At 36.1% G+C, this 19,288-nt stretch overlaps 1 protein-coding gene across 6 annotated transcripts; it reads right to left on the bottom strand.

Annotated features, from left to right (window-relative positions):
* Nucleotides 1-8: 8 nt before the first annotated feature.
* Nucleotides 9-17,681, bottom strand: LOC109111059. Of its 6 annotated transcripts, none has more exons than XM_042737074.1 (6): nucleotides 15,107-15,428; nucleotides 11,735-11,866; nucleotides 10,059-10,124; nucleotides 5,385-5,608; nucleotides 4,082-4,210; nucleotides 9-780 (listed from the first exon to the last, which is right to left on the bottom strand). In XM_042737074.1, the coding sequence occupies exons 2-6, from the start codon at nucleotides 11,765-11,767 to the stop codon at nucleotides 9-11; spliced, it is 1,224 nt and encodes a 407-aa protein (XP_042593008.1). In that variant the 5' UTR covers nucleotides 11,768-11,866; nucleotides 15,107-15,428. The 6 variants fall into 6 exon arrangements, with proteins under 6 accessions (XP_042593008.1, XP_018979571.2, XP_042593009.1 ...); XM_019124026.2 differs by having other exon boundaries at nucleotides 11,735-11,837; XM_042737075.1 differs by having other exon boundaries at nucleotides 10,068-10,124; nucleotides 11,735-11,837.
* Nucleotides 17,682-19,288: the final 1,607 nt, after the last annotated feature.

The raw sequence follows: 19,288 nt of genomic DNA, 5'->3' as shown, positions 1-19,288 counted from the left end.
TGACTTCTTCATTCAAAGGATTTGTTTCTTGAATTATTCCAGTTTCTCTCTGGGTTGTCTGTGCTATAACGTTTATTCTGTTCATCTTGTGAACTCTCACCCTCCAGGGTGTTTTTCAATGAGCACATATCCTGTATTGATTGATCCTGGGTAACTGTTTTCTTTTCCTCATCAATCTCGGATGTTGTTTGTGTACCTGTCCATATGGTATGTGTGTTTTGTTGACCAGCTATGTTCTCAGCTGTGTCTATTTTTGTCTCTATCTCTGACTTTGTTTGCTGTTCTGCCTCTGACAACTGGCTTGCTTCTTCACTGTGGTTTTCTGTCATATCCTCAATGCTTTTGACAACCTCAGCTCCAGCTGCACATGTATTACTTTGCTTTCTTCCTAGAACATAATCTCTGAAGCTAAACACCCCCTCTTCACCCGCTGTTGAGTCATTTGTGTGCGCGCCATCATTTCCATGGCAACCTTCATGAAATTTGGCAGGTTTATGTGAAGATGAACCAAAATCCTTTTTGACTTCAGCTTTCTCGGTTTGATTTTTCTCATCACTTACAGAGAAAAGCCTATCCAGATCACCTGCAGTCCATGTGTCTGCATGGGAGTATATGCCAAGAGCAGCCATTTCATCTTCACATTCCCTTAAAGCTTCCTGGAGTTCATCATCCATCTGGGCAGCCAAAGGACTGAGGGATGGAACATGTTGCTGAGATTCGCTAGACAAGTGGGCTTGGGCCAGTGATGCTGTCTCAGTAGAAACATGGTCACCATCACAGCTATCAGTGTTCACCAAAAAAGATACATTAGAATAAAACTGCTCTGAAGAACAATAAGTTGTTCATTCCACACCAAGCCAAAGCACTCCACTCCACCTCATGCCAGAGACAGGATGAGAGTTCATGCATAGGCACAACGAAGTATTTTATATGTGTAAGATACAAAAAACACACACGCACACAGCAAAAAATAATAATCATTATTCTTAATCAGTTATTTGTCATTCTAAAACAAGGTAAATTTTCATGAGAAAAAAATTGCATGATAATAAAACTTTTTTTCAAGAATATATCTAGAATTAAGATTATTTTTATTACCTCAGTGACATTGTTTTATTTTAAACATAAATCTAACAAATTTTAGTGAAATCATTTAGTGAATTAATAAACTTTATTCAAGACATATTCTATGAAATTAGTATTTTTATTATATACAATTCTGCTTCTCAAGTAAATTTACTTTGTTTTAAGGATGTAATTAAATAAGAAACTAAATAATATTTTTCTTCTGTGTAAAACAAGGTTTTACTATACACAGTGCCATGATTGTTTATTTATTTACTTACCCATTGGGTACCACTTCATTTCCTCATTTCAAATTTATGAATAATATAAATCACTTGCATTTATGTTTCATTTTCATTGAGATTAAAATTGAACATTTTTTGCAAATTTAGCAAAGTGAAATGCCTTCGTAACAACATAGCCCGAAGTCTTATGGACTTGGCAGAAAATCACATGCTGTTTAAGAGTAAGGTTAATGCTTCAATGCTTTTAGCATCCATTAAGGACCCAGTGTAACTGACTACCTATATAGTACGTATGACAGAACAGCACCAGCCAAAAAAACTGCTAAATGCTTCTAACAACCTTATTACTGCAGACAATATAGAACCTGGTGAACCACTGTGGCTCCACATATCACGTTCCAAGAGCTGAAACACAGTCAGTGACTAACAACCCAATAAAGTAGCTACAGCTGATCTAATATGACAAACATGCTTCCCCCACACTGCCTGTCTCACCTTAGTGTGCTTCTTTCTGTGCCTCCAGGGGAATTAACAGAACAGAGACAGCTTAGCTAACAAAATTTTGCCTGTCATTTTAAACAAAAAATCTATCAATCACCTTCACCTCAAATGGAAACAAATGAGAAAGCAGATCCTCATGGGTTTCTCTCTGATTGGACCACAAGACTCATGTGATCTGCCAACTTGCTGATATAGATGACAACAGGCTCAACCATGCAGCCTTTTTTTTTTTTTTTTTTTAGTAAATGATTATGACTGGAAGCTGCCACTCCCATTCAGAAGAGGCAAGAAAAACATTTATAACTCTTCTCTGGCATAACTGGAAAGTCAGACAGCTGTACTGCAGTTTAAGTTACAGCAATTATGCTTGTATGTGCTAAAACTTACTTGAGGCCTTTTGGCATACTGTATGCCTGAATGAATTACAGAACTGCAGCCACTCCCTACTTCACTGTCAGACAAAATTTCAATACCCACAATGCTCTGCCCTTCCCTGAGCACAAAGACACAATCTGAAAAGAATACATAAATATTAATAAAAACATAAATAGTATAAAAACATAAACAGCTGACTCTGACAGGATTTAGCTGTAATTAGCTGAGATAAACTAACATGAAGTACACCCTTTAAACATGTTAAGTATGTTAAGTATGAATGTAGATCTCATCTGTCTGTGTCCGCACAAGTCTATGCAATTGCAACCAGATGTAATGATGTGTTGATAACTCTCTCAACAGGAAAAAAACTGAACATACGTACACACACAAAACAACTACAAATATATACACACCACACTCAAGCATGACTTCCTGTAAAGGAGGACACCTCTCAGGCTGTATACCGTTCTAGTGTGGTAAACCATACACTTTCACCTCATGCGTGTTAAAGAGTCGTCAGCTGCCCGATCAAAGCACAACCAAAAACAATGCTAGTTTAGTTCACAGCAAACCAACTCAACCAGCTTTAAAGCCAAACATTAACCCAGCTAGTACAACTACATTTGTGTAAATGTTTTTCCAGTTGTGAAAGGTTTGTAAAAACATTTTGATCCTAAATACTTAACATGACAGATGATGTATTCAAGTATATAAATAAAATGTTTATATATTAAAAAAATTACATATTTTGAGTTCACCATTAAAAAGCAAGCGGTTGTATTTTGTTCATAAACATACTGTATATTCTGTAAACTTAATTTTTTTTGAAGACATTTTTGAAGCCTGTTTCATTTAAATGCTGACTACATTAAATAAACCTAAGCAAGTTTGGCACAGTTTTGTTCCATATTAGCAATAACATAAAAGCATACAACATTGATTTAGGCTACCTTACCCTAGAAAAAAGTAATATATTTCAAATACATTCATTTCATACTAAGTATAGTTTAAATCTATTAACATATTTACTGCTATCACTCGAATTTTTTTATGAAACTTTATTTGGAGTACAACTTGTGCACAATGCACATTTCATAATATTAAACCTAAAAAAAATTTAATGTCACTATTGATGAGGATTGTAATATATTTGAATAATATTTGTCTTTAAATGCAAGATATTTAAAGTGTACCTAAAGTATACTTGCAACAGCTCCACTTTAACACAATAAAATATACTTAATTATATCTTCCAAACAATTAAAATGCATTAAGTACAGAATTAGTTGTTCCAGTTTAGCAGACTTTAAGTATACTAGTTTAGTATACCAAAAGTCCAATTCCAGGGTATTTTTATTAAGTACATAAATATGTAAATGTATTTGTAGTATACTGAGCAAGAAATAAACATATTTCAAATACATTTCAGTATATTCATTTTTCACTATAGGGTAGGTAGATATGTTTATGTTTCTTAAGATATTTTGGCTGTATTTTCAACATACTTTTTTTCTCTCAAAGTTACTGTTCAGTACTGATCATTTTTATAATCCAAATACATAAAACGCACATCATGATTTGGGTACACTGGTGTTCTAAATTTCTTTTTTTTTTTTTTTGCATCTATTTGTTTGTTAAACTTGTTCAACAGAGTACTGCAGTGTAACTTAGCTGCAACTTAAATTCAAAAAGTTTTGTGCTCACTGGGAAATCCATTTACACAGCACACATCAATAATCACACCCAAAACACAAAATGGAGCAAAAGAGACCTCACCAAAATCTATTACATATGAAAACATGAATACACTTTGGCCAAGTTACCAATGTCTGTCTCTTATTCTGTAACAGACTAGTATCTCTCTGTCTCCATTTTAATCATTCCTCTATTACCTCTTCATGAGGCCCACTACTGGTGGACTGGCCTCCATGTAGTGCTCTAGGCCTGCCAGCAGAGGGTTGGCAGTGCCACCCAGTGCCACAGCCTCATTCTTCATTTCAGCCAAGCTCCCCTGCTCACAACTTTACACACACATACACAAATAAATACCCATGAATATGAGCCTCATAACATCAGGGCTCATTAACAGGAATATTCAAATACTAATCAAGCTGTAAAAGAAATCTAAGAAGATGGGTTTTATCAAAATAATTTTAGAACAAACACTTTGTCCACTAACAGGCTGTGGTATGTAAAAATCACAACATTCACTTGCTTGACAATTGCACAATTCCTTGGAGAAACTCTTGCTGTAATATACTCTACATACTATGACATAGTATACGTAATATATATGTATAAAATAAATAGAATTTAACATGTAAATAGTAACGTCTTCAAACAAGCCTTTCATTTTAATTAGCATTACCTCAATAAAATCATGTAAAATAAAAGTTATTGGAGTGTGTCTGGGTTCTACCACCTTAACAGCTGGCAAGGTTTGTGGCTTTTTTGTAGGCCTGCCAACTGTCCATTCAGTCAAGTTTTCCATAGGAATGAGTCAGAGATTAATGGAAATTCATTCTGTGTTTATCCAGCCAAGCAAGTACAAGGAAGGATCTTCGTATAATAAGTCTTGTGTTTTGCTTTGATTGTGAAACATAGTAAGACAAGAAATAAATGAGTGAGCAAGTATCAGAGTCCAATGTAATCACTGGCTTCCAGTTTCAAAATTAATATGAACTTGTGCCATTCTTTCTGTCCTCAGCTCCCAGGGGAGTGCACAATTTAATGGCACCCATTTATTGAACTTTCATAGAAATATAAGTTCTGTCATAATTTACTCACCCTCATGTTGTTTCAAACCTGTATGAGACATTTTTCAAAATATCACCTCTTGAAAGTCATTTAGGATTGGAATGATATAAGGGTGAGTAAAAGATGACAGAAAATTCATTTTTGAATACCATACCTTTGATTACAGTAGACACATTACCCATTATCACATTTTTAATCGCTCTATTTTTGTTTCCTGAATGCAAAATAGTTTTTCCTTTTTTGTATACCAGTACGCAAAACATAACCGAAAGGTGGAAAAACTTGCATCAGTTGTGAATCATAAAGAATTTCAAAAGAATCAGGCATCCTGTTGAAACTTGCTCCTTGCTAAGTGTCAAATGACAGATCTACTCCTCAGCGCAGTTACCTGAGGTAATCAGTGTGTTTGTATGAGAGAGAGAAATTGTTGAGACCTACCCAAGCGAGGTTCCCCAGGTGAGATTGAGCTCAGTGCTGAGGTCGAGGTCTATGCTGGGCAGCAGATCATGAGGAAACTCTAGCTCCTCTTTATCCTCCTCTTCCTGTCTTCTCAGCTTTTCTTCCTCGTCAGCAGACACTTGTGGCTCTGCTTTGACTGAATCAGTGTGGACAGATCCGTTCTCTGCAGTGGCAGACTTCTCCTTGTCAGTGTGTACTGCAGCCTGAGAAACACAACAAAAGTAGTTAGAGCACAGACCGGTGCAATCTGTTTTTAATTAGAGATCCATAAATCACTCAGACCAGCTGAACACACCTAAAATGGCTTACTTGCCACTTTGCGAACAAGTTAGTTGTTCAAACCGAGATTGCGTTCCTTCAAATGTACAGGGTTTGACATTTTACATCAAAGAAAACACACCCACCATGTCAATACAATTCAAATGCTGAGGTGATTTCAGTCTAGGCTACACACCCTGATCATTTATCATTGTGGCATCAGAACTTTTAGACAAATCTTTAAAGAATAAATATGTTTTCAATGAGTCCACCACACCAGCTGGGTCTTAAGGATCAGTTCAGGCACGTTCATATGCCCTTTTGCAAACATGAATAATCAATGTTACAAAAACAAAAAACATATGGTTGTAAACAAAAAAGGAAATTCTAGGTACATATTGTATTCCCACAGAATTCATTTACTTATTGTTCCATTGAAAATTAGGCAAAATGAAGTGATTGTTCCGACTATACTGGTTTTACCACTATTCTTTCCAGATGAAATAAGATACAGACACACACACAAACTCATTTTATTCATACACACACTCATTGATCAACAGTATGATTCACAGACAAGTCTTGTGCAGCAAAAGAGGATCATGTTGCAGGCTCTTTGGAACACAGGCCACATTAGAGATGCATTACACAGAAGCCTCACATCCATTAACAATTGTTTTTATCATCTTCGACTCCTACACACATCACATGCACTTGATACACATGGGTGTACTGCTTTCCCACCTCTGCTGTAGGTTACGTGTTATACACTCTCAGAGCTTTAAGACTTTAAGAGTGAATTCATGCATTGATCTACATTCCCAGGCCTGAGCCCAAACACCACTCAATTTGAATCAGGTCAGAGTATCAAATGAAATGCCCTGATCTTAGTCCAGACAAACTCAAGGGTTCGGATTCCATTAGCTTATTCAGAGTTTTAATTTGTTAACCAAGCCTGGAATAAACACAAGGGTTTCAAATATCAGTAACATTTAGTAGTGACAGATGGCAGGATTTTCCACAAAAAAAAAAAAAAAAAAAAAAAAACAGTAAAACCCCTGAAGAACAGGATGCACTTCACACACCGGCGAACAATCACTGTACTGTATCACTGTATCTCTATATCTCTTTCCCTCGGCCCTTCATATAAAAATGACCCAGTGTCTGCCACACTACTCCAAAAGTCCTGTCATCAACCTGAGAATCTGTTTACACACCCGCAGACAACAAGTCAAGGCCTTATTTTGTTATTTGAATGGGGTACAGAAGTGTGAGACCACTAATAAAAATGCTTGTTAAAAAATCTTTATTTTATTTTATTTATCATAAAAAAATTTGAAGGAAAAATTTAACTGAAAAGTTTACATAAATTTAAAATGTTCCAAAAAGCCTCTTTCAAAAAGCAAAAGAAAAATATTTCTTGGAAAAGGGGTTAAAGGAGTCAATATCCAAAAATGTTCTTACATATCATTAATAACCTAGAAATATGAAATAACAATTAATATTTACATTTCAAATTTTGAAACATTTTCAACATTTCAAATTTTGTTTCCAAGTTTAATTGACATTTAGAATCTGAGTTTGTATCTATTTTTAACTTTAATAACATTATAAAGCCATAATGCTTTACAAGTACACCCAAACCATTAGCACACATCAAATACTTAAATCTTTGATCATAAGAAAGGACTTTTTAACCTTGCTTATCACTGAAATTTTATTCAAGCTGTAAGACCACATTTTTCACACCTACACTTGAGTTTAATAGAATAATAGCACACTTTGTCTTCTTATGATCTTGTTTCTCATGCTTGGTTTCAAGTTCCACAACTTCCTGTTTCCTGTATATGCTGTGAACCTATATCTGAGGCCTAGAAACTTCATTGAGCACACAGTAACTAAAATAAATCACACTCACTGAGCTACATTATTCTGTAGGTTTAGAATTCAAACTGATATAAGCTACATTGGGGAAATGTCTTACCCAGATCTGCTGATCCATATACTGTATACAGCACACAGGGGCATTTAAAGAATGAAACAGGGAACCTCAAATCACTGCTTTCTTTTTAAATAAAGGGCCACTGTCTACCTTTGTCCTTTGACCTACAGCATGAGTGGTCCTGAAAAGCACACCCCATATGGTCTCTTTTGCCCTGCCCCTTTTAACAGACCACATTGTCCTCCACTACAGTAAATCCCTTCTGTTAACTACCATGCGTCCTTGCTGCGCAGTGTTACTGGTTGCCATGGCAATCCTATAAACCCAACACAGTAGACTGACCTCTAAATAGTTGTGGAATACACACACAACCCATAAATTATATGAAATGCAGTCCAGTTTTGAATAACTATATGAAACAGACCAAAGTATTATCCCTATTTAGGACACACACACCAATGTATTCAGCTAACACGCAACAGTTCACTCAATACAAAATAAATAAAACTTTTACACTGCAAAAAATTGACTTCACATTACGTTTTTAATCAATCTTTTTCCCTTGTTTTCAAATAAAAAAAAAAGAATAAATTTTTTTTTAAAAGAAAACTTTTTTACTCCCAGTACAGTAAGACAAAATACATTTGTACTAGAAAAACACCTTGGTCACACTTCAGTTTGGAGACCAAATCTCACTATTAACTACTATAAACTCATAATTTGCTGCTTATAGTTATTAAGGTAGTTGTTAAGTTTAGGTATGGGGTAGTAATAAAAAATATGGTCATGCAGAATAAGGCATTACAGTATGTGCTTTATAAGTACTTAAACAGCCATATGCATGCTAATAAGCAACTTAGCAAGTAAGAATTGGTCCCTAAACTTAAGTGTTTCCTATACATTCTCTTAATAACTCATGCAGCACTGCAGCATTGTACACTAAAGATTGTCTTAAAGATTTGAGAAATTTTAACAGGAAAATAAGAAATCAATATTTATATTTTGCAGTGTAAAACTCAAATTTGCAGCAAGCCACTAAATTAATCACAAACTCACCTTCTCTAAGGAGGCACACACACATTCGCACGAGACTGCTGCAGCTTCACAGTGCAGCACTCCTGCGCTGAACTCCCCGTGAGTGCAAGCAGAGACGTGTGTGTGTGTGTGTGTGTGTGTTTTGGTTCAGCTGGGCAAAGTCACAAACATGCTGCCGGTCGTGCCTATGTTCCAGTCTCCTCCCCAGACTCCTGACTCAGCTCCCTTCACCTCTATAGACCCATGCCCTTCACAGTAGAACCCTGCTAGTCCCTGGAAGTGTGAGACAGACTGTTCCTCCTGAGAAGCAGTACTACGAAATCTCAGGCTAGAACACTCACAGAGCAACTGCTCCCCCTACTATGTGAAACTCTTTGAGCATGACGCTTCTGCCCTCTGATCCCTCCCTCTCAAGCTACCTCCTGCCTCTTATGTCCGCTGCTGTTCTGTCACTTCCTGCTGGGAGACTGAGAACTGCACTCTGATGCACACGCTGCAGGTGAATACTGGGAAATGAGCCAAAGGTCAGTCTCAATGTAACCCACAGGAGGGGATCATGTAATATACTAACTTTTGGAGGCTTCTTAACTAGGGTCTCTATAACAATACTCCATTTTAATCAGTAAGACTGACCCTAGAGATTTTTTTTAATTTAAACATTTTTGTTTTCTTACAGTTTCTACCCAATAAAATGTTTTAGAGCTTGGGATACCCAGAAAAAATTATATTAAAAAAGAAATTTAATTAATTTGTCGCACTGCAAGACTATTAAAATGACCAACAACAAATGTGCTTAAAATGTTGAAAATTCAAAAAGGAAATGGTGATTTACAGTACTTAAAATACTTTCCTTTATACATTCAAATAAGCCTCTAATTTTTGCCATTCGGGTTTGCAAATTCTTGCATATTTACAGTATTTTGCAAAGGTTATACAGCCGATTATACACTCCAACAAATATTTACCTAAAATCTTGATGCTTGATTAATATATAATTATATAATTGTCAGCAATCTAACTAGGTTTTCAAGTCTTAAACTGGATGCAAAAATAACATCACAATCACAAAAATAAAATAGATTTAAAGGGGTTAAATAGGTCAATATCCCAAATTTTCTTACATATCGTTAATTACCTAGAATATTTAAATTTCAAAATTTTCACTGTTCCCAGGTTTAAATGACATTTAGAACCAGTGTTTGTATCTATTTATTACTTATTATTATAAAGCCATAACGCTTTTCATACTACATAAGAACGCCCTAACCATGAGCATACATCAAATACTTAAATCTTTGAGCATAATCATTCCTAATCACTGAAATTTTGTTTAAGCTGCAAGACCACATTTATATAAATACCATGCACACTCCCAGTGCAACTTCACACACACATGCTGACACCCGTCCCTACAGTACCTCATTTACCATGTCAGACTGTGCTTCTTCTGGAGGAAATAGCACCACTTTATCTGGAGCGCCCTCCTGTGGCAGAGACAAATATGTGTAATGCAAAAGAACAGAAGAGAGATACAAGATGTGGTAAAAGCAAGTCTTTGGAGAGATGCATGGCAGTTCCGAGTCACTATATATCAGTGTCCGGTGCTGCTGTTGCTGGAAGTTTACCAAGAGTTTCGTTCTGGGAACCTACCAAACTGTTGGAGTCATCCATGAAAAAGAACTGAGCCCAACAGATTGATCCTATTAAGATAAACCCTGAATTACAAGTTGAGTAGCCTTTCCAATGTAGCATAACGTCGCCAAAAGTATTCCTTTCAGGGTCCACAGAATATCAAACCACAGTTGAATGCACAAATGCATAAATGTCTTGTAAAATCACATCAGCAGCAAAACGTCATACACAAGCTAAAGATTTAAATTGTGGTGAATGTTGTTGGGGAAACTTTTAAAACTGACTTTTAAATTACTGTTTGGATTAATTAGCTATGCTAAACTATATTTATATATACAGAATGCCATATTTTTATATTTATATTAGCCTAATTACCAATTTAGTGACCGTATCAAAAAAGCACAACAAATCTGCATAACAGGGTCAAAAACTAAGTAGGCCTAGGTTACTGTACCTATAGCCCAACGTGAACTCGAAAACGTGTTAACCAACGTGTTTATCTGTTACGTTACATGAACAGTCCGAACAATCAAAACTTGAATGAAATTGACATTGCAGCGCTATATACGAGGAGAGAAGGAAGCTGTTAGAACGAGCTGATTAACTAGAATGAATGGGTTGGACATTTTAGCAATACATCTATGAGGAAAAAAGACGGTTTTGAACGATCTGATTCATTAGAATTAATTAGGCTAATTGAACATTCTTGCGATACATATCAGAAAATAACTTTTCGAAAGATCCAACTCATTCTAATGAATCGGATCATCGAAATTCATCAACATTCCACCGCAACATGTGTGTGAGAGGGTCGTTTAGAATGAACCGATTCACTTGAATGAACTGAACTTTCCAACGCTACAAAGAGCGAGGAACGTTGAGGTGAGAGCGTTTGCTATTATTAGTCCCTCTGCAGACATTACAAAAAAAACTAACAAACCACTACTCATTGGAAAATGTAGCTCATTACTAGAAAAGCTGCACTTTGAAAGCTGCCAGACTAACGTTACTGTCATGCTACTGAAAAAAACTGTAGTTAATATAGTAGCATCTCTACTTTTATTTAGTCACTCTCTAGCACAGATGGGAACAGCATAGGCCTATTAGTTTAGATTGAAAAAGAAAAAAAAATCCCACACAGAATGAGTTCACTGACCATCTGCACTCTTTCAAAACAAAATTTGGTCAGAATGTTTGACAACACAATGAAAACAATGGTGCGTGTTGTGTACCACAGCACTCTCTCTCTTTATCTGAGCTGTTATCTCAAGCACAGGTTGTCACAGGCAGTGTGTCAGTTGATGGTGAATGCTAACAGATGTCACCAAAAGTCATAACAGCTCTAAACAGTAAGTCTAGTTTTAAGGCACACACGACACAAGCATGGTAGCACAAGCATTTCAGAAGAGACAAACACTGCGGTGCTGAGCCAGGCAGAAGGTCCCAATTGAAACCATCTTACCGGAGGCTCCGAAGTGCTGTTCTCATTGCCCATCTTGTTAAGCGGGGCTGGTAGGTGACCCCTTCACATCAGACCAAAAAAGGCACAGGCCACCTCTGGCAGACTGAGGTACCGATGTGAAGAAAGCAGACACTGTCAAGGAATTACAAACACTATTTCTTTGTCAAACATCCAGAGAAACACTTTAAGCTTTGAGCGATCAGGGAGTGAAATATGTGTGCAAGTATGTGTCATGTGTTGAGATTAAGAGGCTCTGATGAAAGCAGAACAAAGTGCAGAGATGCTGTCCAGTAAAACAACTTTCTCAGGGTGGTAGGGGAAAAAAACTATTATTAAGAGTCATGGCCTTCAGGCAGTTTCACAGAGTTATACAATAATTTATATAATAATACCTATCACGTAATGGCCCAAATGAATCATATAGCAAGTTTAAAATGCAGCAATATTTAATTTGTACTGAAAACTCTTCAAACTCTTTTCAGTTTGAAGAAGTTCAGATTTCAAGTGTAGAAATGTAATTTAAATCTAAAGATCCTGAACATGAACAAGATAAATCGGATCGAACCAGACCACGCAAACAATCCAGGAGAAACAGTAACCATTCAAATTGACTCTGAAAAAAGAGGAACAATATAGATAAAATCACAAGCTGGCCATAACAGAGAGTTTAGTACCAGCATTCTGTGCTTTTGTTTTAATTTACTGCACCAGTTTATACAACAATACAAAGTGCTGGTATGTCAGCACAAAAAGACATTACATATAACAAAAGATTTCTATTCCAAATAAGTGCTGTTCTACTGAACTTTCTATTCATCAAAGAATCCTGAAAAAACAATTCCAAAAAAATATAATAAGCAGCACAACTGAAGGATCATTTCCAAAGCATCATGTGACACTGAAGACTGAAATAATGGCTGCTGAAAATTCGGCTTTACTATCACAGGGATAAATTTCATATTAAACTATATAAAAACAGTTATTTTAAATTCACAATATTAGTGCTGTACTGTAATTCTGAATAAATGCAGCCTTTTTGAGCATAAGAGACCTCTTTTGAAAACTTATATAAATGACCTTTATGAATATATAATAATTTTAACACACTTTTTTCTTTGACCATTAAGTCCAGTCATTAATAATTTGTGTCATTACTTGATCGTTACTTGTCTGGTGACTTGCAAGCATGAGAACGACATTTTAATAGCATCACTGATTTAAAGTTCCATTATTAAAAAATGGTAAGTTCGATTAACATCCATGAATCATTTCAAACTGTGCACTTTTTTACCGTGCCACATTAAGAGAGCAATGTTTTCAGGCCCATTGCACATTTGGCTCAAGTCGCTCACTGTGTGAAGGTTAGTGAGAGTGAGTGGAGGCATATGTCTTATTAGCCCATAAAAAAAAAGCTCTTCTAGATGGGTCTAACAGACCTCTGGCCAGAGCCTCTTTTAAGAACACCACAAGCTCATTAGAAACATAAATCAGCTTCCTGGAGCATTTTGCACACACACACTGTTGACCTGTGGCCAGAACAATGCAGAAAGCTCCAGGCCCCATCAGTCATGCTGCCGCCCCCTCAAACAACCACAACTACAGCATGCTCTAATGTGGGGAAACTCTGTCTAACCCTTTGGTGAAACACCTAGTGCTGTGAGGATTCATTGAGGGCGTCAGCTGAAATTCAGACAGCAGAAATACTAGTCCTAGATGTATACTAATACTAGAGAGTTGGTTTTTAGTTTTTTCCAGTGGGCACAAGAGCTATATTGTATGGCACAGTGGCAGAGTTTTACAGTGTCATTTAGTAGGAGTCTGTTTTTGACAATTAGCGGTGTTAGTGGGTTAATCTGGTGCAGTAAGCTCATCATTTGACAGATTGTGCTAGTGACTGAAGGTTTGGAGATTACTGCCAAAATCAACTAGTCAACAGCAGCTGCCCTCTGTCTCCCACTGCTGTGAGCCAATACTCTGGAAAATGTGTTGTGAAAATTAAACATGGCCTAAGACTTAAAACGGTATAACCCACTAAATTTACTGTAATTTTATCCCTCACAGCCTCATTTTTGGTTACATCAAATTTTGTATGGTGTATCACCAATACTTTCATGTGTTTGGAAGGAAGTTGACTGAATGGGTATTTAGCTTTAAAAATGTAATATGAAATATTATATAATTTTGTATACCACACAAGCCAAATTGAGCATAATGGAAAAAAATTTAAAAAAAAAAAAACATTTATTCAGCTTCTCTGCTATTCAAGAACCTATGGTCTCTGCAGCATATAATATAAAAAAGGTTATTATGAGATATTTTACTTTAAAATAAGAAATAAAAACCACAATGTGAGATATGAAGTCACACTGTAGAGATAAGTTGCAATTATAAAACAAAGTGGCAGTAAACAAAGTCAAAAGTTGGAGATATAAAGTCACAAAATGGAGATATAAAAATGTAATCCCATTCTCTGCTGGGTGATCAGTGCCTGCTCTATATTTTGGCAAGAAGTGCAAACCTGAATACGAAACTTGTTATAAATAGATGTTGTTCCTGTCTGTCACTTGTTATTTAAGTCTTCCCGTCCTGCCATGAGTCATGTTCACCAGTTTCCCTTCAAAACAAATTGTGCCATGTAATAAATACTGTAGGCTTATACAATTACTTCCATGCAAATAATGTCTGAAGAGTCAAGTTTAGATGATCCCAACTTCTCATGGACCCAGACTGAGACTGACTTTCAGAAACAGCTAATCAATAAGATAAACAAGAAAGACAAATGATGGCACTGCTTTAAACACTGAGTGAATGGAGTGTAATTTCAGCCCTTCTTATGTTTGTGTTTTGTTTGTAATCCAACATAAGAGCCAAAACACATCTAGACTTTTAGATCTAAATACTGCAGACCCATATTCCACTAATATTTAAACATTAGTACCTTCCTTTAGTGTGGCTAAATCACTTGCAAACATGACTACATGAATGCCTGCTGACATAGGAACACTCTTGAAGCGGAACAGGAACATGTCTTCTCTATTCTTGGACTACCAGCTTATAATTGAGAGAGAGAACAAAAATAGATTTTTTCACACAGCACAGAAATTGATGTGTTAAAATGCTGCATAATATAACCATGAAACAAATTAAGTGTAATTTTTTTCCTCCAAAGCCATGTACTTCTGGTAAAAGAAGACCCACACTAACACCTAAAGTAAACCAAATGGAAATCTAAAGAGAAAATCAAAGGGTTTACTAATACTGCATTAGTAATGTAAACCATGATAGTGCAATAAATCACCTCATTTGAACTCCTTATGGTCATTGAGCTAACTTCAAAAACAGTAACAACAAAGTGAAGTCAAACTCACTCACCCAGCTCACAGAAGCAGAAGCAGTGCATTTATCCAAGCTCACAATGCCACACTTATTAATGTAGAGCTTTAGATTTAGTTCACTGCAGCTACACTGCAGTTAACAAGCTTGTCCCCTCTTGAGACGACTGGCACATTTGGTTGCTATATCTGCACAGAGTTCGAGCAGGCGAGAGGGGTAAGCTGACAGGGAGATCATGGGGGGCCACCCTGATTCTGACATGGCAGAGATGACAGAGTCAGCTGGACGGTGCATGGCCCTTGGTAACACTTGTAAACAAACACAATGCCATAAACTAAACAGAAAGGATTTTACCCTTCCCGTAACCTCCTTTGCCTGTCAACAGGGCCCCAAAACAATTACACAGCACTTTTCTCTGAGCTGTATAATCCAATTTTTTCCTTAAGATGCACTCATTTATTTTTTTTCTAATTGAAAATATTTTCGCATTAAAAGACCGGAAGACTTCAGTCATATCAATGGCCTAATAAAAGACATTTAATTTTTTACATAAAGCAGGTCCCCTCATGGAGTGAATAATGAGTGAACATAGCATTTCTACAATGGTATTGATCACTGAAAACTTTTGGGAAATACATTCAGGCTACTTGGTGTCAATATAATGCTCTATTCACATTGACAGCAATTTTGCTGGCGGTCACCAAGTCACTGTACTGTCTAGTAGGTATTCACATTGCTGGATGCCCAAATAAAAAAGGCAATCAATAGAGTACCCATTAAAATCTATGCAATCCTTACAGAATTGCTTTGGGGAATAAAATGCATCATAAAATAATACTTAGTGGAGCTTTACAAGAGAAAAAGAAAAAGTAAGAAGTGATAGGCTCACGTCTATAGTAAAGTGCACTAAAAATGTGAAAACATATTTTTCTACCCAATTTACTCACATTAGTGTCACCAAAAGCAGTCAGGTTGATCCAGTTATATTAAGCTTTTCTAACTAATACAACTATTTAGTAAAGCACATTTTTACAGTATTACTTGAAAAAAGGTTAATAGGGCACAAGAATATACTGTAACTTACCAAACCAGTGTTTTCAGCTCTGTCAGGCATCCTGCAAGACTTTTCATTCAATGGCTACTGCAACGTTCTTGTTAAACTTTCTAGACTGTGATCTTCCCTTCCAATTTCAGCTTCAATTCAGGTTTCCTATTGGAAAACCTTACAGTGCATAATACATATATGCATTATTTATGTATTATCCATTGTCTGCTACCTGTTCACCTCACCTGTTTACACTCTTACACACACACACACACACACCCCATACCATTTCACTTACTCACAAAATAATTATTCTCAACTTTCGCTACATAATACAGAAACCTGACCTTTTAAAAAGCATCAAGCAAAGTATTTATTGATCACTGAAATAAATACTTTTTAAAAGCTGACAATCATCCAACACACGCCTTCTCCTCCCTGATACCATTATACAGTATTAAAATATTAACTTTATTGTATATCTATTATAATAAAGCAATTAACCAAATATTCCCATCCTTAATGCCTATTAAAACGAGTACAAAATGACTGTATCGCAAAATCACTTCAATTGCATAAACAAGGAATGCAGAATAATAAGATGAATAAATAAGCACTAATTGTCTATGAACAATCAAGGCTGAGTTCCTATTCAGTTATGGATAATTATGCATTCACTTAATAGCAGATATTGAATGCACAAATATTAGTTGTTGTCAAGGGAATTAATTCATTTTTTTGAATTCCTTATTTAATTCTCTAAAACTGTGTATTGTCAGCACAATCTAGACTTCATCTGCTTGTTGCCAGTGTCTGCTGCTTTTCATTTATCCATGTCTGTCATTCCTTTCCCTGCATCATTTTCCCTTTTACTGTGCAGATATTGTCAGGCATCTTTTTGCACCTCCCCCTTTTTTTCCCTTCCATTCCCGTCTCCTTTCACGCTCTTCATCTCCCAAGCTCCGACCACTACAGGCCAGTATGAGAAGAGACAGACAAAAAAACATGCTTTTTTTTTCATATGCCCCTGACGTCAGCCTAGTCCAACACAAATACTCCCCCTCATCCCCTTCTTCTGCCTGCACTGACAACCAGCGAACAGCCGGCGATGTCTTCCCACTCATTCTCATTATGCCTTTATGTCTGCAGTGTCTGCGATGCAGTGTTACCTGGCTGCGTGCGACTCCGATGCAGCTTCCCATCCTGTATTCCATGTCCTCCTGAGGAGAGGTGACAGAAGCACTACAAGGCTTGCAAAAATAGTCTCTCCAGGATTGCATCCCCACTACAAAGAAATGGCATCGCTGAGCAATGCAAGCAGGGTGTGAGCAAGTGTGTGCAAGCGTGCGAGGATACCCTCATATGTGTGTGTGTGAATAAGCCTCATCTACTGCACTGCCCAGGGTATAACTATGACATACATGCTCATTCTCTGTTATATAACAACACAATTATATAAATAGCACAGCCAAGGATTCAAAAAAAGTGTCTTGACATTTTTTCCTCTCTTCCTTCGGTGGCTTTTGCAGCGATGCTATAAGATGCTGCTCTGCAACTGGGTAAAAAGCCCCTCTGTTATCGACAGCGACCGTCACACAGGCAGGGAGAGGAGGGGGAGGACAGAAAATACAGGAGCTGGATGAGAACGAGAAAATAAAAGAACAGAGCATCTGCAAGTGTAAAAGAGCAACAGCTGCAGGCATGACGACACGGTACTGAGCATCAAAAGAAAATGGCCAGAGGAAAAGTGATGGAGCCACTCAAGTGAAATGGGACAGTGGCAGAAAATAAAAGGAGTTTACAAAAGGAGAGTCAGGATTAAGCTTTATGAAGACTGATGGACTGAATTTAAAATATTCATTCTTTAACTGGCATTAAAATCAGCCCAAAATTGCCCATTGTTTTTTTTCTATCTATCTATCTATCTATCTATCTATCTATCTATCTATCTATCTATCTATCTATCTATCTATCTATCATAATAAGTCCATAAAAAATGTATACTATAAAAATGTCATAACATTTTCTTATTGACCCAATCATATTCAGATCTGCCTCCATTCAACACAATCCAATCAACAACCAGTGGATAATACCGAGCCAGACCCACTTTTTTTTTTTTAATTGCTTAATATGCCATTAAACTTTGTCACAATACTGTGATAAAGTTAGTCATAACTTCAGTTTCACGTTCACTCTTTTTCATCAACAATCAATATAAGATATGGATATATTAGTCAGTACTGAATATTTAATTGCCATTTTTTTATATTTTAAATGAAATGTTACCATCATCTAGTGCTAACTTAAAGTGACAGCACTACATAAGGACAAAGATTTAACCCTTGAGGTTTCTTAAAGGAATAGTTCACTCAAAAATGAAAATTTGATAAATTCCATCCAAGATGTAGATGATTTTGTATCTTCATCAGAACAAATTTAGTGAAACTTTGGTGAAACATTACATCACTTGCTCAAAAATGTTCATTTTTGGGTGAACTAATTACTTTAAAAAGAGTCATTTACTATAATAATGAGCCTATAGGGAATATATTTGAGTCTTTCTCATGAAAAACATTCAAATTTCTCATTAAATATTCATCTAATAATGAATAGTTATGCATATTTCATACTGTAAATGACAATGCCGTGATGCCGAAATGAAGCATGACAACACTGAATAGACATTGACAATTTATTGATTTTAGTTTTAGCTCATAATTAGTATTTAAGACTAAATAGTATTGAATTTTAATATCACTCATAACATTAAAATGATTATCAGTACTGGCCTGAATTCCATCCCTATGGAAAATGAGCTTTCAGCAACTTTTACCTCTGAAATAGAAAGCAATATTCTTCATTTTTTTCCTTCTCAAATAAATATTTACATATTACACATGAAATTGTTTTTATGTGTATCTTATTAATTGTATTAACTAAAAATGGACACCAGGAATGATACTGCAGTTCCCTTAAAAGTGAAACAGGATTTCAGCCACATTGAAATACAAGGATATAGAACTTTCCACCACAGTGACCCACGCATTTATGCATAGTGAGACATAAAACAGCACATACCCTGATTAAACAAAGCACACCGACAAGCACAAAAGCCTATAAACAATTTTGAACTGAGGATCAAAAAAAAAAAATATGAAAAGCTGTAAGAAATC

This window comes from Cyprinus carpio, chromosome B13 (assembly GCF_018340385.1).
Source record: "Cyprinus carpio isolate SPL01 chromosome B13, ASM1834038v1, whole genome shotgun sequence".
Classification (NCBI taxonomy): domain Eukaryota; kingdom Metazoa; phylum Chordata; class Actinopteri; order Cypriniformes; family Cyprinidae; genus Cyprinus; species Cyprinus carpio.
Note: the sequence above shows the minus strand (reverse complement) of the source record. Positions and strands in the feature narration are given on the sequence as shown.

What these genes read in the sequence shown, in the direction of transcription:
- LOC109111059 (XM_042737072.1), bottom strand. Translation starts at nt 17,392, where the DNA reads ATGCAATCCTGGAGAGACTATTTTTGCAAGCCTTGTAGTGCTTCTGTC. An exon ending in ACCTGGGGAACCTCGCTTGG is followed by an intron (nt 4,211 to 5,384) that starts GTAGGTCTCAAC and finishes GTGTGTGTAAAG; the next exon opens with TTGTGAGCAGGGGAGCTTGG. An exon ending in GTAGTGGGCCTCATGAAGAG is followed by an intron (nt 781 to 4,081) that starts GTAATAGAGGAA and finishes GAACACTGATAG; the next exon opens with CTGTGATGGTGACCATGTTT.